Source organism: Talpa europaea, assembly GCF_964194135.1.
Source record: "Talpa europaea genome assembly, chromosome: 9".
NCBI classification, from domain to species: Eukaryota; Metazoa; Chordata; class Mammalia; order Eulipotyphla; family Talpidae; genus Talpa; species Talpa europaea.
In genome coordinates, this window is record NC_140076.1 from 83,385,835 (window position 1) to 83,400,156 (window position 14,322).

The 14,322-nt window shown below is 35.9% G+C and overlaps 1 protein-coding gene across 4 annotated transcripts in view; it reads right to left on the reverse strand.

Moving 5' to 3' along the window:
- Positions 1-243: 243 nt before the first annotated feature.
- Positions 244-14,322, reverse strand: part of CLINT1 (clathrin interactor 1) — a gene marked incomplete at both ends in the record, with an annotated part of 65,814 nt that continues 51,735 nt past the window's right edge. The window contains 4 exons of one of the 4 annotated variants that reach the window (XM_084243354.1): positions 244-590; positions 2,186-2,336; positions 4,162-4,454; positions 8,343-8,417. In XM_084243354.1, coding sequence (XP_084099480.1) covers positions 244-590; positions 2,186-2,336; positions 4,162-4,454; positions 8,343-8,417 — 866 coding nt within the window. Of the gene's footprint in view, positions 591-2,185; positions 2,391-4,161; positions 4,455-8,342; positions 8,418-14,322 lie in introns of all 4 variants that reach the window. The other 3 variants (XM_084243353.1, XM_084243356.1, XM_084243355.1) reach the window with 3 other exon arrangements.

The window sequence follows — 14,322 nt, forward strand, 5'->3', positions numbered from 1 at the left end:
CTTATAGTCTATCCTCACTGGGAAAATGGCTCTGATGGTCTGACGGCCTTATCTGAAGTGCGTTGGCCCGGCCATATGGAATACCAGGTATTTCACTTTTATAAAACAGCCTTTTTGGTTCTTTATGTAGGTTTATTTTAATTAATTGATAAAAGAAAGGGGAGTCGATTAGCATTTTCCATCTCAACATCACCTCTCTGCACAGCTAAAAATCCTTCATTCAATCTGCTCCTTTACAATCTATTATTTGCTAAAGTTGGCAAAATTTGCAAAGGCATCTTGCTTGGGTTGCACAGTTCCAGAAGTCATGGCTAGGTTGGGCATGCCCATTCCCATTGTGCCTGTCAGGCCCACCCCAGCAGCTGACATTCCTAAGTTCATGTTCATGCCCATCATGCTCGGGTTCATCATTGGAGCGTTCCCAAGAGGGGCCATACCCATGGCACCAGTCATGACACTGGGCATGCTCACAGGCATGGGCCCCCCCATCAAAGGGCTAGTCTGGGGCCGGACAGGAAGCATGTTCGATGGAGAACTGAGGTTCACGGCTCCAAAACTTTGGGTTATCACATTCATAGGCTGTTGCATATCTACCAGAAGAAAAGAGATGAAAGACCTTTATTCACAGAACAGAAAAATAATACACTGCTCACCAATACTTCTATGCCCCAATAAAATTCCTTTACAGTGAGTTTATAAGAGAAGTCAATTCACCTGCATTGTTTACTAAAGTTTTAATGGCTTCTGGCTTTGGTGTCCCAAAGATGTGGTAACAATTAAAAGTGGACTAGGGAAAACATGAACCATTTTAACATCATCCCTACAAAATCTATTGTTGAATTTGACCTAACAACTCTCACCAGTTGCTTAAAGAGGTTTTGATACACAAAGCCTTAAAAATGTATCAAAAAGCCTTAAAAATGTTTATATCCTTTGATTCACTCTAGTTTTAGGGCATTATATTAAGGGAGAAAAAGTTACAAGTACAAGGATTTATATAAAATCATGGAGTAATTTATAATAGCAAAAAGCTGGAGATAAGGAAAGTAACTTAGAGGAACTACACACCAATAAGGTAGTAACTATAAAAATCTAAAATCTTGGGCCTCCCTGGTGGCGCAGCGGTTGAGCGCTGGGTTGCGAAGCTGCCTGCGGCCTCTGCGGCGCCGGTTAGATCCCCGGCTGCTCCCCGGCCACCGGAGGAGGGTCCCACATGGCGCGCAGACCTCTCCTGCCGCCCACTGCTCCTCTCAGCAGTGTACTTCGTCAGTCTGCCTGTTCTGCTCCCCGCTCTGGCTCTGGTGAATTCTCTCACCCTCCTGCGCTTCTGACTACCCAGTGCTTGTATAAACAAAAACAAACAAACAAATAAATAAACATGCCTCTATTTAAAAAAAAAAAATCTAAAATCTTTTTACTTTAGAATACTGAACACAGGGAAAATGATCATAATTTAATGCTGAATGAGAAGTGCAAGAAGCAGAATATAGGCAAAATCATCTGAAATGTTAAATACATGGCTGGAAAAGATGTAAAGAAGTATGTACTAATGGTGATTACTATCTGCAATAGAGTTCTGATGATTTTTGTTTCAGATGATTTTTATATATGCATACATTTTAAGTTTTCTACAATAGGTATTTTTATTTTAGTGATCTGGCCCTCCAAACTCACCATAATACAACAAATGTTATGCCAAGAAAACATTAAGTATGTCATTGTACTTAGGAGGGACATTAAGTATGATGTGAAGTGAACACACAGCTACCTTTGGTAGTTTGTGTTATGTATTTTTTTTTTAAAGATTTATTTATTTATTTATACAAGATTGATTGATTGATTTATACAAGCACTGGGTACAGTCAGAAGCGCGGGAGGGTGAGAGAATTCACCAGAGCCAGAGCGGGGAGCAGAGCAGGCAGAAGGACCGAAGTACACTGCTGAGGGGAGCAGCGGGCGGCAGGAGAGGTCTGCGCGCCATGCGGGACCCTCCTCTGGTGGCCAGGGAGCAGCCAGGGATCGAACCGGCGCTGCAGAGGCAGCGGGCAGTTTCGCAACCCAGCGCTCAACCACTGCGCCACCAGGGAGGCCCTGTTATGTATTTTTATTTCACGGCTTGAAGTAGTCCTGGCATCAAGGTAAAAGACGACAAACACACAAAGAAATGGATAGTCTTGTAACTTACTCTGTTGTTGAATCATTGTGTTCAGTGATGGCTGCTGGGGTTTGGAAGGCTGCATACCAGGTAGTAAGTTGTCTAGGCTGATGTTTACACTGGGATCAGACCAGGTAGAGGGCAGGGTTTTGCTGACCGACTTCTGGACCATATCTGTATTCTGATTATAGAGAGGATTAGGCTTCTGCAGCATTGTGCTAACATTTTGCAAAGGCTGGAAAATAGAAAAGTGCTCTAAAAATTGAGCATATGTTCTAGAAAGGTTATCAAATGGCAGTCTATTTTATAATTCTAAATATATAGCAGATTTTATAAACTCTTTTAGAACAATAAATGTTCTATGCTAAGCTCTTCAGTATCTTGTATCACTAGCTGTTCAAAGATGTTCTTCTTAAGTCCAATTCGTGTTTGGGGTGAGGAAAAAACATGTTGACGTTAACAAACATTTATCATCCTGTCACCCAAAGTCTGTAAGTCGCCAGCAGGGGAAACTAGCAATTTCAGGTAAATATAGCCTTAAAGAATTATACAAGTAGATACCCTAAATGGAGCTTAGAATATAATTTCTCAGTTATAAAAAGTGAATCCATCAAGACAGCCAGTTTTATTTCATACAACCTGATGACACCACCCTGCTCCTGTATATGTCAATTACCCAAAGTGATCAACATAAGTGAAGCTGCTATATGTGGGCCAAGTCAGGAGAAAGAAGCAGAGGTGCCTGGTAATTACTATGGAGAATTATGAAAAGGCAAGAAATAGGACTAGGAAGAAGAATTGAAAATGTACCAATCCAAAAAACCAAAACACAGTTACAGTTAAGTCTGAAAATAACTAGACTCAGGTCACATGACAGAAACTCAAAGAATGAACTGGTGTGGTTTAATTTAGTGGCATCTGTGTGGCCTTTGTGCCCACCCCCTTAATGTTAGGTATACTTTGTCACACGGAGCAGTCACCTTTCTGCTTCTTTCTTCTCTTCATCCTAACACTCAAAAGAGAATCTACACATTAAAATGAGCAATTAGTATCATACAAAATTATTTGGAATAGTTTCAGTGAAAAGCAGCAAATTCCTGTACAACTCAGATATTCCAAACTGGGACTTGTTCAAATTTTAAGGTACTTTAGAACTTACTATTAAAAAAATGAATTAAAAAGCTCACATTTAGTGGTTTTTCTTTATGAAATGAACTTATAACAGTTCATTTCAAAGAGCCTATATAATATTCATAAATTACAGAGCAGGTCCAGAATGGGGAAGAATGTATACCATTTAATTACTTTTTAAAAAATACTTTTAATTTATTTTTGTCTAGAAGAACTGGGGTGAAGGTCAGAGGCGCAGGGGGAGAGGGGGCGTGAGAGGATTCACAAGACAAAGAGTGGGGAGCAGAGCAGGCAGATTTACTGAAATACACTGCTAAGGGGAACAGCAGGTGAGACAGGAGAGGTCTGTTGTGCCATATGTGGGTTAGTGCCCTGGCCGAGGATCCAGTTCAGGCCGTTGTGGTGACAGTGCTGAGACTTAACCCCTGGACTACCAGACTACCAGGAAGGCCCAATGTCCACCATTTTAGAAAATAACTTAAACTTTAGCAAAAATTGTTTGTATCCAAGAAGTGTTATTTCTTTAAGGACATAACCAGCGTTCTTATTGAATGCATGCTAGCTCTTGGTAAAACTATACATCTAGTCTCTATTCCTCTTAAAAATAACTTTTTAAAACTATTAGATAGCAAGTTGTTTAATTCAATATATTTTCAGCAAGTGCCTCCTCTGAGTAAGGCCGCATGCACAGCTTTACATGGATGAGAAAGCCTTGCCCTCTAGAACCCAGGAATAAAACTGTAAGGTAAGTGCAGTGTGCAAAAGTGACATAATGAGCTCGCTTATTTTTCTGTTTTATGCTAATCTACCATTAGATTATTTAGAGTACCTCAAAGATTCTAAATTGCAATTTCCCAGGAAGGGAGACAACTTACCTGTGACCTTGACATGGGCAAACCCAGTCCCACGGTATTAGTGCTCATCATGGAGAAATTCATGCTCTGGGAAGAAGTCATGGTTGCCTGGGATGAGCCTATCAGATCAAACAGGTCTGAAGAATTTGAGGCAGCTGGAGGTGGGCCCAGAGCTGGTTGTGAGCCACCACCAAGTTCTAGAGCTGGCTGGGAGGCACTACCAAAGAGTTCACCACTGGAAGCAATGGCTCCTGGTGGGGCTTGGTTGAAGGCACTCCAGTCACCAAAGTCTCCATTCCCACTGGCTGCAGTTACTGAGAAAGAAAGAACTCTAAAGGTAAAACACTTTCTGAAATGCACAGAATGACTGTAACAATCTATAAACTTCTGAACCAAATTAGAGCTGAACTGTGTGTCCGTCCAGGTTAACATCTACAGTACCATTTCCATCTGGACATTATTCTTTCTCATGAATATTCCAAGAGTGTTAATTAGGTAGCAAAGAAAAAAAAAAACAACAACAACAACAAACAACTCCCACATATGAAGTAAAATCCATCCCTAGGCAAGTTTCAGGTGATACAGAGAACTTACAATCAAAATGTCTCTTCAACCTAAGTCTGCATATCAAATATATTTCCAGTTAAGCAAATATGAACTAGCCCAAGACCCCAATAAAAAAGGAGCAAGTACTAAACTTGTTATACTTTTTGCTGGGAGATCCAGAATTCTCAGTTGAGGAGAAACTTAGTAAAATCAGAAAATCTAACTCAAGGAAGTAACACACATACGTGAGAATAAAGTTTATAAAACAAAACAGAAAAGTATGACCAAAAAACCTGAAATTTTTATGGAAAGAGATTTCTCACTCATTTGGTCTTATTTCCATTGACAACCCAAGGACTATAGTCACAATATAAACCTAGTACATCACTTGCTTCAAATGGGACTGTACAATCTTTTAAAATAAAACATGGGGTTTGGTTTTAACAGGGGAACTCATGCTAATATTATAAAAGGAACTATCATTACACTTCACCTACTTAACCTTTCCTGTGTCTCACTTTTTAAAAAATTTGCAAGATTTGCTACAAGCAATTATAAACCAGAGACACATGGGGGGGGGTGGGAGGAGGCAGAGAAAGGAAGGACTAGAGTCAAAATAAGAGGGGAGATGCAATTGTATGGGGAATATAACCAAAACGAAAATGCATGCATTGTGCAAAGATGAAAAAAAGATGTAAGAATTACATAAAATAAAATATTTAAATTAAAAAAAATTTGCAAGATTTGTACGGATTAAATAATTTAATATATACTAAATGCCATTTAAGGGTTGTTATTACTTTGGAGCCAAGACACTGCTCTCTTTTCTTCAGACATGCCATAAAATGTGTGAATCAAGCTGTTATCAATTCTGCACCAATAATATTGACTATTTGGGACACAGTATATATAAAAAACCAAGTGATACTTAAAAACAAACAAACTTCTTAACTAGGGTATACATGATTCCACGTAAATAAACCTTTCTTAAAGAGACAAACAGATAAACATGAATTAACAGAAGCTGAAAAAGCAAAGGTGAGAAAAGAACTACACATAAACTGTCATCTGAAAGCGAATAGTATGTATTTTCAAGTTAATTAACACCATCTCTGCACTCTATGTTCACTTACAACATGGAAATACATTTTGTCAAATCTAAAAGGTAACCAAGTACTGCAGTCCCAAGTCTCATTATGCTAAACAGCCAAAGAACAATAACATTAAGTCTTTAAAATTATAATCTTCTATTACCATATTAAAAGGGAGCACCCTTAAAAGAGAAAATAATTCACTAAGAAACCCCAAGCTCTAAAAACAATTTAAAATTAGAACTGAGCTAATATTCATTACCTTAGGGTTTACTAAAACACATCTTTGATCTTTACAAAAGATTGAATTAAGAGCTTTACAATTCTATATATTAAACAATTCAAACTAGTTTAAGTAGGATGGCTGGATAAAGGTAAACTTCATGCTGGTTTTCTATTTTCTTGATCTATAAAGCAACAGAATGGACTGGGCAAAATGCACTGCCCCATCTGAAAACTTTATCTGAGATGATTAATCATGGGAGGAAGAGATTTCTAGTGGGGCATATATTGTTCAGAAATGATTAATCATTGTTTCTACAGCTTCAGCCCCTTGCGTAATGGTGATCAGGTTATATTAATCATATGCATACAGAGGAAGGCATGTATCACTTAACAATATTAACATATTTGAATTATTTGCATGGTAGGCAACTTTATATACCTAAAAACTTTGAGACAATTACACAGGTAGTATGTAAAATTGGGGCAATGTTTATCTTTCACTTTGATTTGCCTAAAGTAAGGCTTTAACCCCTTTAAGGGATATCTATAATTCCAAAATACAGCAGTTAATTGTTCCACAATTCTAGTTTCTGGGACATGCTCAGAATTTATACAAGTAGGCTCTCAAAATAACACTAATCACATTAAAGCTATGCATATACCTTCATAAATCCTCACAACATTATGAAAGAAATATTTTCATTCAATAGCAAAGGATAACTACTTGAAAGGAACAAGACTAATTTAGCTAAATTATCTTTCTGCTTCACCTCATGTTTTCTTATAGCTAAATATTTTTAGATTACCTCTCCAATTTCAGATGTTTTTACAGAAAACCAATTCTACCAACCCCATTCACAACCTAAATATGAGATAGTAACAAATGTCCTCCCTATTCTACCCACTTCTACAGACATCAATTTATCCTTATAAGGAACTATGATAGGTAGCATTATTCCTACTTTACAGAGTTGGAGGCGCAGAGGCCTTCCCCAAGTGAACAAGTTTCATAGCACATGGTAGAGGGAGTAAGATAAAATACTGCTATAAAAATGGAAAAAAGACAAGGCCTCCCTGGTGGCGCAAGGGGTTAAGCGACACACTAAGAAGCAATCTGCAGTCTCTGTAGCACAAGCTCGATCCCTAGCCGGCCAAGGAGAAAAACCCACATGGCTCAGCAGACCTCTCCAGTCTCGCCCGCTGCTCCCCTCAGCAGTGTATTTCAGTCACTCTGCCTGTTCTGTTCCCCACTCTGTCTCTAGAGAATCCTCTCACCCTCCACACCTCTGGCCTATACCCCAGCTCTCATATGTATAAATAAATATTTAAAAAAAAATGGAAAAAAGACAAAACTTTCACCTCAACCCTTGATGTTTAAGCCTATATATTCTGCTGGGATAGTGGAACTATTTTTTAAACCCCTCCCCACCCCGAATGGTATAATTGACATATAACATTATGTTAGTTTCAGGTGTACAACATAACAATTCAATATTTAAACATACTGGCAATAAAATCTAGGACATTTTAAAATGTCTAACATGGAATAAGGAAGTTTTGCATACGGTTAAAACTGCTAAGAATGTTTCAAAAAGAAATTCAGTTCTTTTTCTTTTTCTTTTTTAAAGATTTATTTATTTATACAAGCACTGGGTACAGTCAGAAGCGCAGGAAGGTGAGAGAATTCACCAGAGTCAGAGCGGAGAGCAGAGCAGGCAGAAGGACCGAAGTACACTGCTGAGGGGAGCAGCGGGCGGCAGGAGAGGTCTGTGCGCCATGTGGGACCCTCCTCCGGTGGCCGGGGAGCAGATGGGGATCAAACCTGCACTGCAGAAGCTGCTGGCAGCTTCATAACTCAGCGCTCAACCACTGCGCCACCGGGAAGGCCCAGAAATTCAGTTATTTTTCATAGAAATGGCTCTTACAAGAGTTAAGTTACAAAAAAATGGATTTTTAGTAAGACAATCTGCACAATCTAAATGTCCTTGAATTTCATTCATAAAAATCATATAAGCTAAACATAAACCATAATATTCTTGCAGCTAAATGAGTTTATACTCCATAAACTTTTTCCCCCAAAAGAGGTTAAATAAGAATTACTTATCAATAAGGGCCATTTTATTTAAGTATAACTGAACAGTCTGCAACCAAGTTAATTCCTTGGACACATTTAAGCCAGTGGCCCAACAAAATACATTTGCGAAAATTTTTTTAGAAATTAGTAATTACTATACTACAAGGAGAAAAATGCCCCAAAGAAACTGATTTGAGGGTTAAGGCAGTTGTGTTGATAACCTTTTCACAATCTCTAGATTTCTAGTCAAGTAAATCATATCATACCTTGGGAAGGGAAATTGCCTGATGCAGCAGCTGAACTAAAATCAGCAAATCCTCCAAAGAAATCAGTTGATCCTCCTAGAAAATGATCATGATGAAAAAGTTAAACTGAGAACCACAGAACATCTAACAGCAACTTCAGGAAGCCGTTTTAGCACACACTTAAAAGACAACAAGTACTCAAGGCCCCTTATTGGTGGTAAAGCTAGCTAGCTAGAGGTTTCACGTCACATGTGACCTTTATTCAGACTTTACACTCTCAGCCCTTCATCTACTAAGATAACTGATACTATATCTGCAGCTGGTTATCCCTCACTTGTATTTCATGAATATAAGGTGGCACACAATTATCCTGCCAATTATACTCTTTGTAAAAATCTTGGATGCATGCTAAGTTCTAAGTAAAATATTGGTGGAGCATAAGATATCCACAGAATCTCAAAATGTCAGGTTATTCAGCGAATACAGAGGGATGAAGTTACTTTTATAATGGATAAATCAGATGGGTAACACCTTAAACAACTGATAGGCTTACTACCACTAATAATCAGACAAACAGTTAAACAAGTGATCAAACTTTAATGTCACTAATAATCAGACAAAATCATATTTGCGGGCCTTCTAAGGGAAGGGGACTGGAAAGGATAGCATCACTCAGGTAGACATTCTTGCCAAAAATATTTAACCTGAATTCAATGAGGAATGAATCAAACAAATACAAATTGAGGGACAGTCTACAAAACAATTATCAAGACTCTTCAGAAAATGTCAACATCATAAAAAAACAAAAAGACCAGCACTGTTTTAAAGGAGCCTAAAAGCACGGGACAGTAAATGAAATGTGTGAAAGACATAATTGAGATGCCACAGAAATTTGCATTTGGTCTGTTTATTAGGCGGTAACTCTAGTTTTAAAATGTTAAATTTCCAAGCACAAGACTTATATTGTGATGGCAAATGACAACACCCTTGTAAGTAGATACATGTTGAAGTGTTTTAGGGGCAAAATGTCATCATATTAGTAATTTTCTCTCAAATGGCACTCAGATAAAAACCAAAGAATTAGAGAGCTAAAACAATGTGGCAAATTTTCTGTATGTTTGAATTTTTATATAAAAAGAAAAAACTTGCAGTTGATTTAAATAAAAATCAGTTTTAGTAGTTACTGGAAGAAAAAGATCAAAATAATGACTTTGGTGGAAGATTTTTCTATTGTTTACTCCATGAGGGAGTGAATACCAGCACATTTTTAATCCTTGGAAAAATAAAAGCCTTTTGTTATTTATAGCCCAGTATTTTTAAAGGAGTGAGATCTAAATCAGTCTATGTGTAAAAATCACATTTTACACAAATTTTTATTTTTTGTAAATACTACATGGGTAAGAACATTTTTATCTATAATTTAAACAGTAACATTAAATTTTAATGTTCCATTTCTAATTTGCTTATCAATGAAATAAATAGCAACAGCCAAAAAAACTAGAACCTTAAACAGTTGTTCTTGTTTTTGCTTGTCCTTAAAGATTTCACCTCTTAAGAGTCACAACCTTAGAAGTTTTGAGCAGCAGTTCAATTATGGTGCTTTTAGTGTTATGCGAACATTATATAGGTTACATCACAGCTGCTTAGCCCGCAGTGCTTAGAAACTAGCCAGGTGGGACTGGAACATCTGGGCTGCACTCAAACACCACCAGGGACAGTTTTCAACATCTGGTGCCATTTCTGAATTGTCTTATCGCTGCAAGACATTCTGCCCCATCTGCTACACTCAACTGGGTTAATTAAACTAGAACCATCTCCTCTTCTTAATAAATGGCCAGCAGTGGTAAAAGGAACAAATCAGTTTCTGATACATGAGTACTTAGTATTTCTTTTTAATGTGCATTTACTGTAGGCAACTATCAGCAGGCATAACTCATTCCTCATTCTTTCACCTCATTATCGATGCACATACTCACAAGTATTCTTACCCACTATGAACTAACACCCTTCAAGTACAAAGTTATCTACTCCTACCAACACTACAGCCTCCTTTTCACTTTATCTAAGGGATCATATCATAGTGATTTTTCTCTTCTTTATAGATACAGACAGCATGATAAAATACAATGAAAGGCACAAAAGACCAAGGAGCTATATTTTGAAACTATAAATAAGCACCTACATTAATAAATACTAGCAGGAAATGAATGTTGCAAACAGTTGCTACTTAATGTTTGTAACTTTGGTCAAAATATACTGTTAAGGAACAAAATGATAGTTATTCACGTACTAGAACATTAAGAGACTTGAAAATTAGAGATTATTTTAATTTGCTTCCTCCAAGCAGTGAATAAACATCAACTTGTAATTTATTATGCCAAACAAGTTAGGGATTTCACATCTTATCTAGTCTGGGTTATGAAGAAAATTCACTTGAGTATAAAAACAGTGACTACTGTGTATTACAACTTCAAATGGGTGACATTGTATTTCTATCATATACTGAATTTTATATTTTGGATAATTACCTACTTTGGCTATTCTACTGCCCTTCCACAAAGAAAATGAAACTATATTTACAATTTATTTTCAGCAAATAGTCTTCTTCTTCATTCATACTACAGGAAGTTTGATTTCAATATGAATATAAGAACAAAACTTGGGAGTAGAGAGTTGAACACCTAGGAGAGTATTACACAACAGAAGCTGCCTTTGCTCAAAAAGGATCTAATGTTTCACTAATCTTAACAAGTGCCACAGATAATGCTTCTACTTTTGTTTTACAGAAAATGATCTTTAACATTGAAAACTATCTGAAAAAAAAATTCTAAGAGAAGTTCTTCTTTCTAGGAGGGGATACATGCACATGCATTTGCACGCATGCACACACACACGTCTCACACAGACATATAGAAACATGAGTATGTATCTCTATGCATGACATCTTCAATGCCAGTACCTTAAGTTCAACAAACTTTCTATAGTTTATCATTTTCACAGATAACTTCTAAGAGAATTTAAATAAAAGAGTCTACTAAAATTTGCTGCATGTGAAGACTGCTAAATTTCACCACGAGCGATTCTTCAAGTTTCCCACATGAGAGCTGTCATTATAAATGAACCATTTCCATCTGCCTTTTTCAGGGCAGCAAGGAGGTTATTTACAATCACCAGCTGGGAACCTGTATTTTCTGAAGCAATACTGTGAACAGGAAAAATATAACTCAACTAGGCAGTGCTTAAACTACAACTGGGATTTTCTCTAAAGCATTTGAGCTTGAGTACATTATGAAAAATAACCTTTTGCACGAATTCCAGTGCAAATAAAACTGAAATAACAAAATGCAAAAAATAACTGCAAATATATGCTAAAGAATATATATGAAGGTTTTAGAAAACAATATGGATTAACATCCTCCACCCGGACAAAGAACATAAACAGACAAGTTAAAACTGGTCTATAAAAACACCAAAAATATTCAGGCTCAGTGGTCAAACACAATGCAAAATAAGATTATTTTCTCTACCAAGATTTTGAAAGATACTATTTTGCTACTTTATAACAAAGAAAAAAATTGGAAACAATAAAACAAAACCTTTGTGCAAAAAAATAAGTCTAAATTACAGGTTATCCAAATATCCTCTTTATTCCTCCTCCCACCACACACACAATGTAAGATAAGGCAGTTGTAAAGTTTTGTAAAAGAACATCAACTATCATAAGGTAATGGGTCATGAGACCCAGTTTACTAAAAGGGATCTAGAAGTCAAAAAAATTTTTGCCATAGTAAATGCTTAAATAAATATATTGAATGACTGTATAGAAAGTGTATTTAAAAGAATATTCATCAAAATTTATTTATTTACTCATATTACATTTTAAAAGGACAGACTACAAAAGGAGAAAGGAAAAGAGGCTCACCTGGGCAGTCATTAAAATTATTAATAGCTAATTATATGTATCTAAATTATGGTGAATCACTTATTTTCCATCACATTTCTAATTTGAGCATGCATCACTTTTACTTAGTAAAAAAAAAGTGAAAATGTTTTATTTTCCATAAATTTGGTTAAAGGAGATACAACTCATTTAAATTCTAATTATAAATTGTTGTATTGATGCCATAACAAGGTGGTGCATATTCATGTAAATGTCCTCAGTGAACTTTAGTGATCCCTGAGTACCAGACAACACACTGAAATGTAAATATGATGAAAACCTGGAATCTGATACACCTTAACCTTTAAAAAGTTTTTTGACTTCAACAAAACATAAGTAATGTAATGTCCTTCTGTTTTACCAACTATGGTGTATTTTCTCTTCTATCTCACTGACTAACAATGAGTTGTATAACAGTATGTTAATCAAGATGTATGTATACCCCTTAATTACAAAAGGCCAAAGGAGACAACATGGGCTTTCAAAGAGGTGAGATACACCGAAAAATAAAATGGTTTTTGGCATTCTATTTTCAATTTGCTTATTTTCTGATTACTTTTAATGATTTAATTCTTAAAATATTTACTTAGAAATGTACTATATGTAAAAACTAACACAACATTTTAAAAAGAGCACCATCACAGAAGGTTATCAAGACAATCTAAAGTAAATCTTGATGAATGGGTTTCAAATGTGTATTCTTATACTTGGTAGATATTCACAATGATTTTAACCACATACACCTTTGAAGATACTAACAAGATGGATTTAATAAGATCATGTACAAAAAAAAGAAAATTGGAGCATTTTCTCTAAGGAGAGATTTATCTAGTGAGTAGTACAGATGCCGTATCTGCTTAGCTTTACAGTTCATGCCCATCTTACTTGCACGACGGTACTATTATAAACATAGGCACAGCTGGTAAATGACACCCAAATGGCATACCAAATAGCAATGCTAATATAGTAGATTCTTAGACTTTCTCATGTGTAGGTGCTAAAGATTTAATGTTCAATTTTTTCCACTGCTGAATTGAATTTAAAATATATTACTAAAATATTTAAATAGAGATCTGGGGTAACAAAATTTATGTATTTACGGGGAGGAGGTTGCATAAACTGTTGCAAATATGGGATAACTTAAAAAAATAATTTTGATGTCAACCATATTGTTTTTGTTTTTTTTTTAGAGTATTAAGATTAAATAGACTTTAAGGGAAGAAACTTTCCAGAACACATTCAAACTTTGTCTCAATTACTGTATTAACATTAATTGCTAATTTTACTTAGTCACTCTTCTGTTTGCAATGGGGAAGAAAAATCACTCTGAGGTTTGTTTGCAAAGCAAAAGAAGCTTACTGACATTCAATGATTTCTCTCTCTTTAAAGCAATCGTGGTATCACTGAGGAAAAGATAATTCCAATCATCAGACCTTCCTAGTTAATTTCTCCCTGATTGCTCCATTAAAATTTTCCACAGAGCGTGAAAGGGGCCCTTTAATATTTCATGACAGAAAGTCAGAAATAGTTGATATTCATTGACACTATGTCTTTATTATGTGACTATAAGCTAACTACCAGTTAATAACTACAGTGAAAATCTTAAACATACAAGAAGACAGCATATATATCGTTAAACAACAACTGTAGTTGTATTTGTGACCTTGAGCATGACAGCTCAACAGATCTTAAAGAATAATTTTATGAACAGTTAAAAAGTTACAGAAAAAAAGAGAATGGGAATTAGAGAATTTCAGAACCTAGCCTGAACCAGATACCCTATGAATTTACTCCCAGTTCAAGAATTTTATGATAATATGCTAGGAGAAAATAATACTTTATATTAATTACATGTACTAAACATCAATATGTACTGAACTATCAATAAAAAGTAATTTCCATCACAGATTTCCACTTAAACATTAATTTTAAAATAATGAATATCGGTGAACCAAATAAGACATCAGTATAAAACAATAGTAACAGTACAAAACACAACAAAGCAAAAACACAATTGTAAATCAGAGACATCCTGTAGGGGAGAAGGAGGGAGAGGGATCA